The following is a 20,218-nucleotide window of genomic DNA, read 5'->3' on the forward strand; positions in this document are numbered from 1 at the left end:
GTATAATGAAAACAACAGAGAGAGGTAACTAGGGAAGTTGGCAGGAAGACTGGACAAAGCCCCAAAATATGGTAGTTCCTTTTCATATTCATGTTGATCTAAGATCTGGACATCAGGTTTTCAGGACAAAAACTAGATTTTTTGTTTGTTTTTTGATCAGTATGTCTAGAGCTGATCAGTTACTGAAAAACAAGAGTCACAAGCATACTCACAAGAGACTGAATACAATCTTACCTGCCAGTTCAGGTGACCATGACAATATAACTACCAAGTGGACCAGTTACTTATATTCTCTGCTTCCCTATATCGAGATGTATAAATAAAAAATTCTGAATCCTTCCAATGGGCCATACATATATTAGATGCTAGGGATACAACAATACATACAAAGCAGTGCCTTCTTTCATGCCCCCAAGAGTTGGCAAAATGTTTTATCTGTAGAGGCCCACATAAAAAGCACTTTTAGGCTTTTCAGGTCATAGAGTTTCAATCAGAACTACTAAATTGTGCTGTTGTTGAATAGGCATAGTTTTGTTCCAATAAAACTTTATTTATGGACACTGAAATTTGACTTTCATATAATTTTCATATGTCATGAAATGCTATTTTTCTTTTGTTTTTTTTCTCCCCAACCATTTAAAAATATATTTTTAAAAAACACTCATGGCTAACAGACCACTCAAAAACAGGTAGTGGGCCAGAATTAGCCCATGGGCTAAAGTGTGCCTACCCCTGTCTAGTCTAATGTGGAAGATTAATACAGAAACAAATTATTTCAATACAATGTGATAAAAGCTAGAGTTCTATGGTTCTCTGGGAGTCAGAAGAAGGCCACCTAACTTAACCCAAGGCATTAAAGAAAGTATCCTATAAACATTAACCCCAGAGCTGAGTCTTAAAGAATGTTAATATGAAGGCATTAAGTAAGCAAAGAAAGGGGAAAGTAGGCTCCAAGTAAAAAGCAGAGAATGAACACAGTCACAGAATTGATAAACAGCATGAAATTCTTGGGCAATGTTATTGCTCTAAAATAAAATATAAGGAATGCCAGATGAAGTTGTAGGTAAGGGTAGGGATGAAGCTATAAAATATATATACCATGGTGGATATACATATATACCATAGGCTCACACACACACACACACACACACACACACACACCATGCCTTTGGGCAATGACGACCACTGACAAGTTTTCAGCAGGGGATTGATATAATTGAATCTCTATTTTAGATATATCTCTGTGGCAACACTTTGGCAGACAGATCTGAGACAGCTTAGAGGCTACTGAAAAAGTCCAAGGGTGAGATAATGAGGGCCTGAACCAGGGCAAAAGTAATGGAAATGATGAGAAGAGGATAAATTATAGAAGCATCTGGAAGGTAAAATTAACATGGCTTAGGGAGGAGAGAAAGAAGTCAAGAACGACTTGGGTTTCTCACTTAGATGACTAGGTGGATGAAAGTATCACCAAATGCTATTGGAAGGAGAGTTTTATAAGCTAGATAATTAATTCAGATTTGTACACATTGCAATGCATTTACTGTTGGGTTTTCCCATGGATATTTTTACCAGGCTACTGTACATATGAATTTTGGGGACAGATTAGAACTAGAGATACAGTTATGAACACAGAGGTGGTAGTTAAAACCACGAATGAATGAAGATGCTCAGATTCAGTGAGTAGAGTAAGGAGAGTCATGGGCCATGGTGATTATAGGAGACTGGAAGAATAGGAGAAAATGATATTTGAGACTTTGATGATATTAAAAAGTAGCTGTGAAGAGAATGGAGTATGAGAAAGCTAAAAGGAGAAGAGATTGCTATCAGAAAGGTGAATTTAGTCTTTCACAACAGATTCCTGAAAATCCTTTAATTAATCCTTTAATGCCTTGAGGCAGTCGTTCTCAAACTATATGCTTTTCACCTGGAAAGCTTTGTTAAAACACATTGCTTGGCACCGTGCCCCAGAGTTTTGGGTCAGTAGGTCTCTGGTGGTACCCAATAATCTGCATTTTAATAATCTGTTCTTAAGTGATGTTCACCTGCAAGAATCACAGCCCAAAAGCATCCATTGTATGCAATAAGTTAACTTCTCTTTTATGCATCTAGAACGCTTCTAGTTATGTGTCATCCTTGAGGATACTAAGATAATGGGACACAACTGACTTTCTTTGTCCTGTGATTCAAGGAACCCTGTCAGAAAGACTGGAAAGTGTCAGAGGCCATGAGAGCAGAGACCATACCTATGTTATTCATGATTGATTCTCCAGATTCTAGCATAAGTTAGACATTCAATTAATACATGTTGACTGAAAGATTGGCAAGGTCCATAGTACAGTCAGAGGAGGAAGCTCCTGCTATAGAGAGTTTATTGCTGAAGTTATAATCAAAGACTCATAAAACTAAAGTTTGTGATCCTTTACAAGGACAATGAAATCTTTCAGTATGACAGTATGAATTGAGGTAGGGAAGATGATGGTGAAGCAGGTGCCAAAGTATAAAATGGAAGTGGGAGAATGACCCGGAGGCTGATAGATGCCAGTGGTAGGGAAAGGAAAATGCCAAAGCCTGCATATTTGGATTTCAAAAGTGAAGAGATTCTGCATGAGGGTGGAGGAATAATGCTTTGGAAGTTGTGTATAGAGAGCATGCCTAAATCAGGGCATATGAACACACTGTCCATTAAATTGTGTCTTGGCTTTTTTATTTTATCATTTATTTTTATTTTATTTTATTTTATTTTATTTTATTTTATTTTATTTTTAATATATGAAATTTATTGTCAAATTGGTTTCCATACAACACCCAGTGCTCATCCCAAAAGGTGCCCTCCTCAATATCCATCACCCACCCTCCCCTCCCTCCCACCCCCCACCAACCCTCAGTTTGTTCTCAGTTTTTAACAGTCTCTTATGCTTTGGCTCTCTCCCACTCTAACCTCTTTTTTTTTCTTTCCTTCCCCTCCCCCATGGACAAAGGGCTAGTATCCAAAATCTATAAAGAGCTCACCAAACTCCACACCCGAAAAACAAGTAACCCAGTGAAGAAATGGGCAGAAAACATGAATAGACACTTCTCTAAAGAAGACATCCGGATGGCCAACAGGCACATGAAAAGATGTTCAACGTCGCTCCTTATCAGGGAAATACAAATCAAAACCACACTCAGGTATCACCTCACGCCAGTCAGAGTGGCCAAAATGAACAAATCAGGAGACTATAGATGCTGGAGAGGATGTGGAGAAACGGGAACCCTCTTGCACTGTTGGTGGGAATGCAAATTGGTGCAGCCGCTCTGGAAAGCAGTGTGGAGGTTCCTCAGAAAATTAAAAATAGACCTACCCTATGACCCAGCAATAGCACTGCTAGGAATTTACCCAAGGGATACAGGAGTACTGATGCATAGGGTCACTTGTACCCCAATGTTTATAGCAGCACTCTCAACAATAGCCAAATTATGGAAAGATCCTAAATGTCCATCAACTGATGAATGGATATTTTATCATTTAATACAATGCCCTGAGACTTTACCCACATGATCACAAATTACTTATACACATTTTCTCATTCTGTATAGTTCTATAATTTTTACCATATACATCCTCTTTCTGTCATACATATTTATTCTTAAGGCCATTCCTAAGAATTTTTTGTGTTTGGTTGCTATCATGAATGGAATATATTTCTCCTTATAGCTCCTAATTGGTTATTCTGGTCTATTGTTGTTTTAAATTAAATTTGTGCTTTTTTGACTTATCCTTTGAGCTCGTTGTAACACCTTACAATTTCCTCAATAAAATCTTTAACATATGTTCATTTTTATATCATTATGAGTTAAGATTTTTACCTTTTAAAAAAATTACCTTTTAACATTTACTATGAATTGTTATTGTGCAGTTTTATTGAAATATATTTGATAAAATTCATTTATAGGTTTTGTATCTAAGCTTACAAACTGAAGAGAATATTCTTTTTGGAACCGTCCATCAGATATTGGTATTAGAATGATGCTAGTTTCAAAATCAATGTGAATAACTGTAAGATTTTCATTTCTATAACAGTGTTCTATAACAATTCTATAATACTGTTATAGAATTGGCTATTCCTAGAAAATGTGAAGAAAAAAAACATGTGGCCCTAAAGTATTGTTGGTAGTTTCTCTTTGATAATTGTTTTCAAGGTTTCTACAGTTGCAGGCCCATTTAAGTTTTGAATTTCTTACTAATGCTTGGTGTTTAACATTTTATATTTCAAACGGTGAGATTTTCAAATTTATTGAGGTAAAATTACAGTAGTTTCCTATAATTTAAGAAAACTTCTTTGTATTTGTTGTTATATTCCATTTATCATTTAAATTTTATTTATAATTTATCTTTGTTTTCTTAATTAAATTTGCTGGAGGCTTATCTACTTAATTCATCTCCCCATAAAAACAACATAGCCCTTGGCTTAATATTATATTGGATTCTTAATCATGTAATTTCATTCTTCATTTTTAATAATGAAATATTTAAGGTTATGAATTTACTTCTGAATATTGCTCTCAAAGTTTTTATAAGTCCTGATCTCATTTTTGTTATTTTTTATTAGTCACTAGAAGCTAGTGTTTCTTTTGTCTAATACTTGCATATAAATGTGTTCTGAAATATTATAGCAATGGAAGACTTTTGTTTAGCTTTGTTTCTAAATTTGTAGAAGTTTTACATTATCATCAGAGAACAGGGCAAGTATGATTTCTACTTGTAACAGTATGCAAAGATTTTCTTTGTTGTATACCATATGATCATTTATTTTAAAAAAATTTTTTTTAACATTTATTTTTGAGACAGAGAGAGACAGAGCATGAACAGGGGAGGGTCAGAGAGAGAGGGAGACACAGAATCCGAAACAGGCTCCAGGCTCTGAGCTGTCAGCACAGAGCCCGATGTGGGGCTTGAACTCACGGACCGCGAGATCATGACCTGAGCTGAAGTCGGCCGCTTAACCGACTGAGCCACCCAGGCGCCCCATACCATATGATCATTTAAAAAATGTTCTCTGGATATTTGAAAAGAGGGTATATTCACTGTCCATCAAATATAATTTTTGGTATTAATTAAATCTGATGAATTATGTTTTTCATATATTCTAAGTACTTATTTTTACTTACTTTATATGTCATAGCTAAATTGTGGGAAGTCTTCCATAAAGACATTTCTGTAAGTTTTCTTCTTGTATTGCCAATAGTTATTTATTTAAATATTTGGATGTAAAAATATGTCTCATGAATATAAAATACTTAAATATAAGGATATAAATATAAATGCAAAATAAATCTCTTGGGACCAACATGATTATATGGTTATTGTTCCTGTTTTGTTTTGTTTCCAAATAGATAAATGACATGGTCATTTATTTGGAAAATTTATTTGGCCTTATTTGGAAAATGGACTGATTAGAAGGAGGTAAAATAGGCCATTTTCTAAAGTTCTTCTTTCTCATTATATTCATCCCAAAGGGCTCAAGTACAGACCTAAAGCTGAGTGTTGAATCTTTGCCAGTTGATTGCTTACTCAAACCAAAGTTTTTCTACTTTAGTATAAAACACTAGGCTAAATATTAAATCTCAAGGAGATAACATTTCTTTTATGTGCTAAGAGTTTCTTCATAAATGCAAGAAATCATTTGGACTAAGAAAGGGGGAATAAATAAATGCCCTATACCATTCCTGGGGTAATCCATACATGAAGGTTCAGTTTTCCACAAGAGGGCAGCATCACCTAATAAATTATGTCATTGAGCCCCTCCTCCAATAGGCGGCTGAGATGGGAGGCTGAAAGGGTAGACAGAGTAGGTTCTGGGAGCCATAGGACCTGCCACACCATGAAAACCAAAGGGCCCTACTATCTCCAAAGCCAGGATTACAATCATTCCTGAGATGTTGCTACAGCAGGAACAAAGAGAACATGGAGCTCACCAGGAGAGATTGAGTAGGTGACACACCCAGATACTCTCATTTTTAGGACTGACTCAGAAGCCACCATGGATGGTATCTACACTCCCTCCAAGTGCTGGTATCTGTGTATAACCAGTATCTCACAGGGACCTCTATTTCATGTTCATATCTTTGTCACCCCTAATGATTTCCCTGTGAATTTTGTGCTTTGAAGGTTAGGCTGCAAAGCACACTAGAGTTCTGATGTTCTCCTTATTTAATAATGCTTAGTTACTCCAATTATGCTTCTTTTATACCCCAGGGAAAGGAATGGGAATGAGATTCCTTGAGAATTCACTACATGAAAGACATTTTATATAAATTGCCTTATATAATCATCACAACAGTGCCATTATATAGGAACTATTATTTCCCACGTGATGGAACTAGGCAGTGCCATACATGGATCTGACTCTAAAGGAAAAACTACCAAGCGACCTCTCCAAGAAGCCTTATCTAAAACGTAAATCCTGACCAATTCAAGACTGAATCAGTAACAATGTGTCCGTTGTGTAAGGCATTTATTAACATGTCCCTTCCTATCCAGGTATGTGAGCAGGGATAGCTTAATCTTAGGTACCAGCAAGTTATCCAATAAATCAATGGGATCCTATGTAATCTCACCCTTACTAACTTAAAACCCTTTCTCCCTTATGTATTCCCTCAAGACAAATCACTTGGATGTAGAGCATGAGAACAGTGGAAGAATTACAGATGGCTTCTGTGTTTCTGGTTTGGTTGAGGGCATAGTTGATCCCAGGCACAGAGATAAGGGGCTTGGGAGGAGAAGATTATATGTTAGGTTTTGAGCATATTGTGCTTGAAATGCTTTTGAGACATTTAAGTATAGATGTCTGGTAGGCAGTTGACTATATGGGTCTGGGGCTCAAGAGATATAGTCACAGATACATATAAATATTGAAGCTCTATAACTGAGTGAGGTTTTCCATGGTATATTAATGAAGTTAGAAAGAGTGGAACTAGAGAAAACACCAACATTTAATGGATGATCAGAGGAAGATCAGGTAGTAGAGGAGCCTGGTGTTAAAAAACAAATGATTTTCCCGCTATGTTCATCTGTTGAGTTTATCAAATTCTACATGTGAGTGAAATCATATGATATCTGTCTTTCTATGGCTGACTTATTTCGCTTAGCATAATACACTCGAGTTCCATCCAAGTTGTTGCAAATGGCAAGATTTCATTATTTTTCATTGTCAAATAGTATTTCATTATATATATATATATACATATATATATATACCACATCTTTTTTTTTAAACAAGTGATTCATGTATTTATTTTATTTATTTATTTTTTCAATGTATGAAATTTATTGTCAAATTGGTTTCTATACAACACCCAGTGCTCATCCCAAAAGGTGCCCTCCTCAATACCCATCACCCACCCTCCCCTCCCTCCCACCCCCCATCAACCCTCAGTTTGTTCTCAGTTTTTAAGAGTCTCTTATGCTTTGGCTCTCTCCCACTCTAACCTCTTTTTTTTTTTTTCTTCCCCTCCCCCATGGATTTCTGTTAAGTTTCTCAGGATCCACATAAGAGTGAAAACATATGGTATCTGTCTTTCTCTGTATGGCTTATTTAACTTAGCATCACACTCTCCAGTTCCATCCACGTTGCTACAAAGGGCCATATTTCGTTCTTTCTCATTGCCATGTAGTACTCCATTGTGTATATAAACCACAATTTTTTTATCCATTCATCAGTTGATGGACATTTAGGCTCTTTCCATAATTTGGCTATTGTTGAGAGTGCTGCTATAAACATTGGGGTACAAGTGCCCCTATGCATCAGTACTCCTGTATCCCTTGTACCACATCTTTATCCATTCATCAGTCAAACAGAGAAGATGACAAGCCATAAGAGACTCTTAAATACAGAGAACAAACTGAGGATTGCTGGAGATGGGGTGGGGGGATGGGTTAAATGGGTGATGGCCATTAAGGAGGGAACTTTTTGGGATGAGCACTGGGAGTCATATGTAAGAGATGAATCACCGGGTTCTAGTCAAGAAGCCAAGATTATATTGTATGTTAACTAACTTGAATTTAAGTTAAAAAAATCTGATTACTCTTGAAAGAAATTCTAAAAAAAAAAAAAAGCAAACCATGAGAGACTCTTAACTGCAAAGAACAAACTGAGAGTTGATGTAGGGAGGTGGGCAGGGGATGGGCTAAATGGGTGATGGGTATTTAGGAGGGCACTTGTGATGAGTGCTGGGTGTTGTATGTAAGTGATGAATCACCAAGTTCTACGCCTAAACCAATTTTACCATATATGTTAACTAATTGGAATTTAAATAAAAACTTGAAATAAAAATAAATATTTAAAAAATGAGCTGAGAGGTAGGAAAAGAACAAGAAAATGTGTCGTGCAAGCAAGAAAGGTGAATTTCACCAAGGAGGACATAATCCAGAGCAACAATGTCAAATGTCATGTGCCAGTCACACATGATAAAGACTGAAAATAATCCATTGACTTTGACAATTAGGAAGTAATATGTAGCTTTTGACAGAGTAATTTCAGTGGGGTTCTAGAGGCACAATTCGGACTGCGGTGGGTGGAAAACCAAACTGTAGATGAAGGTGGTGAGTACACACTCTTCTTTTAAGAGACTAAGTATTAACAAAAGGAGAAAGATGGGGCAGTAGCCAGAAGGGGAAGTATGATGATGGGAAGATGGCTTAAAATATTTTTAATAAAAATAATTAAGATGGAGAAACTCAGGCATGTATACAGGATGCAGGAAACTAATAGAAGGGAGAAGTATGAGCTCCAGTAGTACAGAGCAAAGATACAGCAGCAAAATGAAAGAGAAGCCATATGGAAAATTTACCAACAACCAGATATGTAGTAGCAACAGCATAACTATGCTCAAATATGTCTTTACCTTCCTTCTGCTTATGCCACTCTACTTCTCTTGAGTGCCTTTCTCCTCCTGGTGTCTTATTTGTCTAATTCTACCTAACCTTTAGATCAAATTCCACCTCCTCTCTGAACTTTTACCCTATCAATCTCTTCTGAAGTACTTTCTCTTGAATTATAGTAGCAAGTTCTGTCTGAACCATCCATTTGACAATCACCCTTCACCCTGTGAAATCTCCTTTATTGCTTTTTTTCAAAAATGTATCGCTAATTAATTTGTTACACGTGTGTCTTTTCTCCCCTATCAGGCTATATATTCCTTAAGGGCAGCGTTTATATCTTAGAGGCTGCCACAGCTTCCAGAATGCCTATCATGGCTGGTAGTAGGGTCTCTTTAAATAGGTGTCATTGATTTAAATAAAAACTTGAAAAAGAAATAAATCTATGTGATTGAGCAGTGGCAGCCTGTTATGAAGGGTACAGAAGAACATCAGGTTAGATAGGCTCTTGGTGTGTATGGAGTCATTTAGTTCTCTCAGTAGCAAATAGGGAGACCAAGTCTTGCAGATGTGAAATAAGTTTAACCAAGATGACACGGGTAGTGTCATCGATGTGAACTAAGGTAACATGGGTAATATGTGGCAGTGTCATGAGTTGAACCAAAGACCCTTTCTCCTATGCCACTCTGCTTCAGCTGTCTGAAAAATTTGGTTTATGAGAAACACCTCTTTCTCTGATGATACTGATAGGAGACATAACTGTATTGAGGCTTTAGTACCAACCAAGTGGTCTCAGCAGTCCCTGTTCCTTACAGAAAATCTCCCTGTGCCTTACCTCCTGACTATCAGCTTGAGGATCCGGAAGGAGCCTTTGATGAGGATGAGGGCCTCTTGGCGGGATCCATACAGTGGAGTGCCATTGATATTCACCAGTTCATCACCGGTTTTCATCTTCTGGGACAAGGCTGCCTTGCCCCCATCTTCAATCTGTGTTGTAGAGAACAAAACAGAAAGCAGGTGGTGAGATGACCCCTTACCCAAAATTCGACATCCTGGTTCCTCCCAACCTCTGAGCCTCAAGTAGTACTGGGGGATGGCTCCAGGAAGCTCCAAGAAACAGCTAAGAAGCTCATCACAGGTCATTACTTACTGAAGGCAAAGCTTGGGCAAACCCTTCAGGAAGGAGACAACACAGAAATAATGCAATTTCTGCTCTGGAGGAATCCACGGTTCATCTGGGAAGAAAAGTGCTTCTAAATGAGATAATGTTTGGAAGGAATGGGACAGTGTGAGCTGAAGGAGCAGCATGGCATAGCAAAACATGCCCATAAATTACAGACAGAAGAGCTAGGCTGCAGCAAAATGACCTTTGGCAAGTCCTTTCCTATCTTTGGTCAGCCTTTGAAGTCTGATAAATTTGAGTTTGAATTTTGGTTCTAGTATTTCCTAGCTGTGTGACCCGGAGAAAGTTACCTGACCTCTTTGTGTCTCAATTACCTGATATGTGAAGTATAAATAACAAGAGTACCTACCTCACAGGGTTGTCAACACATGAAATATCTGAGAGCAGTTAAGTCCTCAATCATTGTGAACTCTGATGATCATAGCAAGGGAGTTGACTCTGAAGACCTTGAGCTTCCAGCTCAGTATGCTGTGAGTGGCATTGCAAATTCAAAAAAAGTATGTACAAACAAAGTACCTGATCATTTACCTATGTCTCCAACAAGTGCTAGAACAGTGCTTCTAGGGTCCTGGAACATAGTGGGAATTCACCAAAATCTGGAAACATGGGTGTTCACTGTTTCACCACAGCCTACAGAATTTCCATTGACCAGGGTAATCTTGGCAGAGAGGTATTCAGGCTGGAGGGCATTGAAAGCAAAGGGATAAATAATAGCAGGTAGGGTAGGCAAAAGAAAAGCAAAGCAGAATGTCCCTGCTGCGGTGGGGGGGGGGGGAGGGCTTGATTATGGCTACTTTTATATTCCTTCTACCACCAAGGTGAAGTCTACCAATTAGAACACCAGTTCCATCCATGGTGGCAGAAGTCATCTCATCCATCCATTAATCATTCCTCAAGTTTTTAGTAAATTTCTAGCATGCACAGATCAGCATGCTAAGTGCTAGACATACTGAAATGAACAAAGCACACATGGCACCCGGGCTCAAGGTTAGGTTACTGTCTGAAGTTCATATGTCCACAGAGATGGTTAAGTAAAAAAAAAAAAAAAAAAGTCCACTCCACTGATAAAATCAGGAAGAGATGTTTGCTTGTTTGTTTTTCTCCTCAGGACAAGTGAGGCGAGGATGATTAAGCCATACAGTGTTTAGGGAAAGGCAGATTCTAAGTGGGGCAACTAAAGGTTGGTCCTTTCTGCAGGTGTTTTTACATTTCTACTCTTCTTCTAATCTTTTTCTCAGTCTTTTATAGCACCCCTCCAATCTATCCCCCACCATGAAAGTCAGAATATTGTTGAGGTTTAGGTTGGCCAGCTCATGTACAATTTGGCAGTTGAGACCTCCTGAATACAGAGAAAAATGTTAATTCAGGATTTTAAAACTCCATCAAATCAATTGAAATTCTAAGTTAAATCACAGACTTATTAAATTTATTGCTGCTAACCCAACATTTGTGTTTTTTTTTTTTAATTAACCTTTGTCTGACAAATCATAGGTTAGCCAAGTGACATTGAATATATATATACTTTTGTTCCAGTACTTGGGCCACCACTCAAGATAAAACAAGCCAATATTGGTAAATGGGGAACAACTTTCAGCAAATTAATTAGGATCACATTCTTATTTCCATTGTCATTATCATTATTACTTCACAGTCAGTGCTGCCTGCTGCCAAAAAAAAAAAAAAAAGAAAGCAAAGTGCTGTACTTGAATTTCAGAAGTTCCATTTGAATGACTCATTCCTTTGACATCTGAAGAAGGCCCTCAGCATCAGGCAGGACTTTCAAAAAGGATCAGCCATCTAAAAGGGCTTCCTTAGGCTAACAAAGCGCCATAAACAGGAGCCTAACTAATGAATACTAATAGATTTTTCCTGTTGATGTACATTAGTCTGCATTCACTCTACCCATTTTTTATTTATGCAACTCAATTATCTATATTACTGTTACCAATAGCAAGTCTTCCCTTCATTAAGTATTGATATTAAGTACCACCTCAAGTTAATTAAGCACTTTGTTACATCAACAAGATCTCTGTTTATTCTAGGCCAGAAAATGAAAGGAGGGGGGACCTTTTAAACTAAAATCTTAATTATTGCTGCAGGAAAAGCTTAAGCATTTTGCATTCCCTTCTGCCACTGGGGATGCCACCGAGTCCTTGCAGGGACTCTTTCTTGGACTGTAAGCCTCAGGTCAACTACGCATGCCGCTTTTCTGTTTACTGCCCTTTCTCAGTCACTAGCAGCCTCCTCCTCAGGACAGATGTGTTGGGTGTAATAATACCAATTTAGCACAAGTGCAAGAATCTGCAGACAACAAACCAGTAAATTATGGGTAGCTGGCACAATCCTAGAGTCCAGATGAGTCTGGATCAGGAGATGAAATTGATTGAAGGTCCCTTGGACTATACTCCAAACCAATCCTTTCCCAGACCCTGGGCACTTACTGATTTATGCAACTGATTCCTTTTTACTTCTCCTGACTTTTTGATGCTTTTAAAAATTATTGTTTACTAGTCTTTCTTCCACTCCACCTCTTCGTTACAGCATGTCTTCCATTTATTGTTTTGCTTCCTGATAGCCAGTTCTCCAGGTCAATGGCTCAACCGCATATTTGCTTACATAGAAGATAAAACAGCTGCTTCTTTTTCTATCAAGGAAAAAAAAATGAAAAGGGAAGGAAGGAAGGAAGGAAAGAAGGAAGGAAGGAAGGAAGGAAGGAAGGAAGGAAGGAAGGAAGGAAGGAAGGAAAGGAAGGAAGGAGGAAGGGGGGAGGCAGGGAGAGAAGATGCATATATTCTTTTATAAAATGTTTTGTTTTCCCTTTCCACCACCCCATTCATAAGTCTGGCTGAGGCCCAGGGAAACTGTGAATCAACAAACTTGCTGAGGATAACATGCCCTGCTTGAGGGGCTGTGTACCATTATTTGATACTGCTTATTCAGTAAGGCTAACAAACATCCTAGCCCTTCCTGAATCAGACTTTTAGGGTGGCTTTCTTGTTTCATTTCAAGTGTTGGGAATTCTCAGATTGGACCCAGACACACTGGAATGTCAGTATAAACACACATCACAAAGACCAATGTAAATGATGGTTAACTTAGGTGTCATTTTGGATTTTCTAAGCGATTTCTGGGCTAGCAGTGAGTGGCCTGAGTAATTGAAAATGGATTGCATAAAGGTCATATAACCAAAAGCCAGCTCATGTCTGGAAAATGGGAAGAGCTGACTGACCTTGGACAAGTCCCTTTCCCCTCTTGTGGCTTCTTTTACCCTTACTGATAAAACATGGGGATCTGACTAGATGATCTCTGAGGGCCCTTGGAGCTCTGACATCCAGTGACCTGTGAACAGTTAACAAAATCATGCATTATCCTTCTGCTGCCACAGATAATCCCAGCTTTTTGCCCCACTGTACTTTGCCTTCACCCATGTTTCACTCCTTCAAGACTGACTAACATCCATCTCTCATTTCCCTGTGGTCTTTATCCATTGTTTTGGAGTGGGCCATCAAGGTTGGAACACTTTGAAAAGCATAGTTGGGACACTGAGAGAAAGAGATTCCTGAATGAAGCCCAATTTTGTGCTAATGAGCTGGAAACTTGGAAATTTTTGATGCATCTCCAATGAAGCATGAAGTGCTCTGATACCTGTCAACAAAGTGACAAGCTGGCCCCTTGAGAGTCAAGGCAAAGAAAAATGGACTTAGAAACACTTACTGGCTTTTTAGTAGTAGCTTTTATTTAGTCAGATGCTAGCAGGTACTTGCTTGGGGCTTTTGAATAGATTTAGGAGATAAAAGAGAGTGAAGGAAAGAAAAGTTAAATAAGGTTTATCTTTTCAAAGGCAGTCATCAGGAGACACATCTGCAACAATAACCAACATGTATTGAATGCTTATTATAATAGTGTAAGAGCAGCATTAAAAATCAATGGCATGACTGTGAATACCTCAGTTTGCTACACAAAATTTATTGTAAAAAAAAATAGGTATTGACTAAAACTTTCCTGGCCAGTTCTAGGAGTTTCTGGACAAATTACCAGCCCACATTCCTACTTCCACCAGCTTGTCTATAGTCTAAGAAGGCAAACAACATAGTTAAACATAGTTTAATATAGTCAATTTTTTACATTGATTTATTTTTTTGCAAATAGACAGAAAAGGTCCACCTTAAATAGTGGTCATATTGCTTAAAAAAAAGAATCTCCTCTGAATGTCTTATTAACACCTTTCAAAAGATTTTCAAGTTTTTAGTGACACTTTAGACACCAATTCAGTAATTCAGTCTTTTTTTGGGAATCAACTGAGAGAAAATGTAGAGAGGGTATAAAAGGTGGATTTAAGAAGTTTTGGGGTACCTGGGTGGCTCAGTCGGTTGAGTGTCCAACTTTGGCTCAGGTTTGTGAGTTCCAACCCCAGGTTGGGCTCTGTGCTGACAGCTCAGAGCCTGGAGCCTGCTTCGGATTCTGTGTTTCCCTCCCTCACTGCCCCTTCCATGTTCATGCTCTGTCTCTCTCTGTCTCTCTCTCTCTCAAAAATAAACAAACGTTAAAAAAAGAAGTTTATTAGGAAGTAGTTATATTAGGAAGTAGGATTATAAAATAATTGATACAGTCCATGCTTATTTTGAAACTTAGTTTGAAATCTTGAGCTATATCTGTTTCTGATCTGCCCTCTCTCCCATATTGGTATCCCTTAGAATTTGATAATGCTAGGAAAAATTCATCAGAGTGCCCTGGACAGGGAAGACAGAGGCCTTGAAACATCTGCCATCTCTTTGCCATAGCTTTCAACACTCTGATGCCAGGCTTTGGACATACTGGCTGCCGTAACTTCTTTTTCTTAGCAACTCTCTTCCTTCAAAATCCCTCTCAAATTTCCAAAGTAGTTTAGACTGGAAAAACAAGAAACTCTGCTTTTCCTCATCTTCCCTACTTTACCCAAAGGCAAAACAGAAAACATAACCTGTCTCTTAAACAAGAATTCAAAAACAACCACCAATTAAAAAGATATAAGTGGGCCTGGTTCTATGTGGTAATCCCTTTATGCAGATAGATTGAGGAGGTGGACACCAAGTGAGGAGATTTTTTTCCCCTCTACTATCTCAGAAGCAGATGCCCAAATCCTACATAGAGCTGCTCCAAGAGTGTAAAGTTCTATAGATAAGGCCCATGGTCTCCCCTGATCTTGGACCAATGGAACTATGCTATGCCACACAGCATGACCTATCCTTACAGACAGTGCCTTCCTCCCTAGCTGCTTAATCACCATCTAGTTAACTAATCCTTACAACAAAGGTCCCCTAAGCTCTGAATCATTAAATTTCCCTAGGGATTAGCCCAAGTTGAATTCTAAGTATCTTTGCCAAAAACTTAGTCCAGAACCAAGCTCAGTTCTAGGAATTTGGTGATAAAGAAAGGAGTAGAGTCAAAAGCACTGCATCCTACATCAGCAATCAAAAGCAAATTGGTCTTTACTCCTACCAATTCAGATCATCCTGCTATCTCCATAAATCAAGTAAGGGGAAACAAACATCACTGTGCAAAAGTCAGCTCAGGGCTTCTTACATTATCAGCAAATATGCTCATTGAGGTCCTGGTGACACTTTGTCAACTCTAGCTACTTATTTACACTGAAGTCTTTTGCCGACATTAATAATATTCTCAGTGTTCGTCAAAAAAATCAGCCTTTGGTGGTTCAGAACAATGATCTCCAGAGTGGGGTGTATATATCCCAGGTTATGCACAAGATAATCTACTGGAAGGGGAGATATTTGAACTTCTGTTTATGTTTACCTTTATCTAAAATAATTTAGGGGCACCTGGGTGGCTCAGTCAGTTGGGCGTCCGACTTCAGCTCAGGTCATGGTCTTGCAGTCTGTGGGTTTGAGCCCTGCGTCAGGCTCTGTGATAACAGCTCAGAGCTTGCAGCCTGCTTTGGATTCTGTGTTTCCCTCTCTCTCTCTGCACTTCCCCTGCTCATGCTCTGTCTCTCTCTCTCTCCAAAATAGTCAAATATAATTTAAAAATCAAGCATTATTAATATTTAATATCGGTGGTAGTAAATTATATAATTCATAAATAAAATTATGTGTACTGGAGACACAAACTTAAAACATTTTTGCTGGTGTAAATTTTTACTAAAAATTTGGCCAAATCATAGACTTAAATGAGAGGGCTAAAACCAAAAAGCTTTTAGAGCTAAACATAGGAGAATATCTTTGTGACCTTGAGGTGGGCAAAGATTTCTTGGACAGGATGCAAAAGCAATAACCATAAAAGAATGAGTGCTATATTGGAGTTCATCAGAATAATATATATATATAATATATATATATATATATATATAATATATTATTATATATATGTTATACATACATACATACATACATACATATATATTCATCAAAAATGTCACTAAAGAAGTAAAAAGGCAAGTCACAGACTAGGAAAAAATATTCATACTACATATACATGACAAAGGACTTGTATCCAGAATATGAAAAGAACTCCTACAAATCAAGAAGAAAAACACAGCCAATTAACAATTGGCAGAAGACTTGAACAGGCACTTCACTAACGATAGCCAAATACCCAATAGACACATGAAAAGGTACTCAATATCATTATTCATCAGAGAAATGCAATTTAAAGTATCCATTAGAATACTTAAAAAGACTGGAAATACCATGTATTGGCAGGAACATATAGCATTTGAACTCCACACTGCTGGTGGGAGTATAAAATTGTACATTCAGTGTAGAAATTCTGTACACCCTCTGTTGGACCCAGAAATCCCACACTTAGGTATATCCAAGAGAAGGAAATGCAGGTGTCCACAAAAAGATGTGATTGGACATAATAGCTTTATTCATAATAGACAAAAAAAGTAGGAACAACCCTAATGTCCATCAAAACACACACCTCCAAGAGCTTGGGAAGATGATGGTGCAGGAGGACCCTGAGCTAACCCCATCCCACATTTACAACTAGTTATCATCTACATCCAAGTCAGTAAACAGGAGAGTGATCTGAAGACTGGCAGAACAGACTTCACAAACAAATATAGAGAAGAAGCAGCATCTAAAAGGTTAGGAAGGTCAGAAAGGCAGAGGCAGGAGGTGCCTGGGTGGCTCAGTTGGTTAAGTGGCAGACTTAGGCTCAGTTCATGATCTTGTGGTTCATAGGTTCAGGCCTCACGTTGGGCTCTGTGCTGACAGCTCAGAGCCTTGAGCCTTCTTTGGATTCTGTGTCTCCTTCTCTCTCTGCCCTTTCCCTGCTCATGCTCTGTCTCTGTGTCTCAAAAATAATAAATAAACGTTAATTTTTTTAAAAAAGAAAAGGCAGATGGGGGTTGCCTGCAGGAGAAAGGGAGCCGTATGCAAGGAGAAGAGAAACAGGAACTTGTACCAGGGAGCTCACACACGGAAGACTAATCCCCATAAAGTTTGGCTTTAAAAACCAGAGGGGATTAATTCTGTGAGTTTGTAAAACCAGTGGAACTTGGAGCCTGGAGCTTTAATATTCAGCTGCCTCAGTACTGGGCTAGCTGGGAGAGCTAGTGATTGCTAAGTTGCTGACTTAAAGAGACAGCAGTCTATGCAGACAGGCAACATAAAAACAGCAGTTTACAAAATGCTGCTGGCAAATGGGAGGCAGACCTATTCATATTGATTTTGGAGAGTGTTGTGGGACTTCTTTGAGAATGCATGAATTGGTAGGCTCGATTTCCCTCTCCCATCCTCCAGCATAAACACAGAGCCACCCGCAGGAGACAAGTCTGCACAGACACTTGTAGCCTCGGCTCAGGGCAAATTTTTTTTTAATATGAAATTTATTGTCAAATTGGTTTCCATACAACACCCAGTGCTCATCCCAAAAGGTGCCCTCCTCAATACCCATCACCCACCCTCCCCTCCCTCCAACCCCCCATCAACCCTCAGTTTATTCTCAGTTTTTAAGAGTCTCTTATGGTTTGACTCCTTTCCTCTCTGTAACTTTTTTTCCCCTTCCCCTCACCCATGGTCTTCTGTTAAGTTTCTCAGGATCCACATAAGAGTGAAAACATATGGTATCTGTCTTGCTCTGTATGACTTATTTCACTTAGCATAACACTCTCCAGTTCCATCCACATTGCTACAAAAGGCCATATTTCATTCTTTCCCATTGCCAAGTAGTATTCCATTGTATATATAAACCACAACTTCTTTATCCATTTGTCAATTGATGGATATTTAGGCTCTTTCCATAATTTGGCTGTTGTTGAGAGTGCTGCTATAAACATTGGGGTACAAGTGCCCCTATGCATCAGCACTTCTGTATCCCTTGGGTAAATTCCTAGCAGTGCTATTGCTGGGTCATAGGGTACATCTATTTTTAATCTTTTGAGGAACCTCCACACTGTTTTACAGAGCGGCTGCACCAATTTGCATTCCCACCAACAGTGCAAGAAGGTTCCCGTTTCTCCACATCCTCTCCAGCATCTATAGTCTCCTGATTTGTTCATTTTAGCCACTCTGACTGGCGTGAGGTGATATCTGAGTGTGGATTTGATTTGTATTTCCCTGATGAGGAGTGACATTGAGCATCTTTTCATGTGCCTGTTGGCCATCCGGATGCCTTCTTTAGAGAAGTGTCTATTCATGTCTTCTGCCCATTTCTTCACTGGATTATTTGTTTTTCAGGTGTGGAGTTTGGTGAGTTATTTCAGGGCAAATTTTTTAAAGCTCTGCACATGTCCCACCAAGTCACTGGGAGCACAGTGACCACTGCATTCCCTGCCCAGCCCCTGCACCAAGCCCAGTCACACTCCCCCAGTCACCAACATGTGCTGCACCCACCTTTGCCCCCAGCCACCACAGTGCTTAGGAATAGTGGCCCAACACAAGTTTTACTAACAAGGCTGCCATGCTCCCAAGTTGCCAGGAGGGCATGCCTCCCACATAGCTGGCCGGCCATGGTCCCACTAACACCACCGACAGCAAGCACCACAACTGGCAGAGAGTCAGTGCAGATGACTACACTGAAAGGAAAAGTGACTTAGACAAAACACCAGCGTGTAAGCAACACACAGGATACTCTCCAGAAGTGCCAAGTACTGGTGAACAGGGGATGTTACAGTGCACGGCATTCCAGAACTCCTCTTCATGAAGTCACTCCTTTCAAGGCAGAAGGCACAGCTGACATTCTTAACATAAAGAAACAGACATAGAGAGGCAGACAAACTGAGGAGACAGAGAAATTTATCCCAAATGAAAGAACAGGACAAGACAATGGCCAGATATCTGAGTGAGACAGATATAAGTAACATGCCTTAGAGAGACTTTAAAGCAGTGATCATAAGAATACTCACTGGACTTTAGAAAAGAGTGGAAGACATGAGAGAGACCCTTAACACAGAGATAAGGAATAACATAGCAGTCATAAAGGACTCAATAAACAAAACTAGAAACATGCTTGATGGAATGAATAGCAAGGTGGAAGAAGCAAGGAATGAATTAGCGACCTAGAAGCCAGAGTAATGGAAAGCAACCAAGTTGAAAAGAGAGAAAAAAGAATTACACAAAACAAAAGTAGACTCAGGGACTTGAGTGACTCCACCAAAGGTAATAGCATTTGTATTATAGGAATCCCAGAAGAAGAAGAGAGAGAAAAGGAGGCAGAAAATTTATTTGAAGAAACACTAGTTGAAAACCTCTGTAATCTAGGGAAGGAAACAGACATCCAGATCAAGGAGGCACAGAGAACTCCCATCCAAGTCAACAAAAGCAGACCAACATCCAGACATACTGTAATTAAATTGGCAAAATATAGTGATAAAGAAAAAAATCTTAAAAGCAGCAAGACAAAAGAAGTCACTAACTTACAACAGAAATCTTATAAGGCTAACAGGAGATTTTTCAATAGAAACTTGGAAAGCCAGAAGGGAGTGGCATGATATATTTAAAGTACTAAAAGGGAAAAATCTGCAGCCAAAAATACACTATCCAGCAAGGCTGTCATTCAGAATAGAAGGTGAGATAAAGAGTTTCCCAGAAAACAAAAAATAGTGTTTGTGACCACTAAGCTGGCCCAACAAGAAGTATTAAAGGGTACTCTGGGTGGAAAGGAGAGACCAAAAGTGACACTATAGGGGTAAGAAACACAAAAGCATTAAAAACTGAATATTTCTGGGGCACCTG

The 20,218-nt window shown here is 38.8% G+C and overlaps 1 protein-coding gene across 2 annotated transcripts in view; it reads right to left on the reverse strand.

Annotated features, from left to right (window-relative positions):
* Positions 1-20,218, reverse strand: part of SHROOM4 (shroom family member 4) — a 257,265-nt gene that overhangs the window by 124,662 nt on the left and 112,385 nt on the right. For both annotated transcript variants that reach the window (XM_053202326.1, XM_053202327.1), the window contains exon 2: positions 9,696-9,847. In XM_053202326.1, coding sequence (XP_053058301.1) covers positions 9,696-9,847 — 152 coding nt within the window. The remainder of the gene's footprint in view (positions 1-9,695; positions 9,848-20,218) is intronic.

This window comes from Acinonyx jubatus, chromosome X, assembly GCF_027475565.1.
Source record: "Acinonyx jubatus isolate Ajub_Pintada_27869175 chromosome X, VMU_Ajub_asm_v1.0, whole genome shotgun sequence".
NCBI classification, from domain to species: Eukaryota; Metazoa; Chordata; class Mammalia; order Carnivora; family Felidae; genus Acinonyx; species Acinonyx jubatus.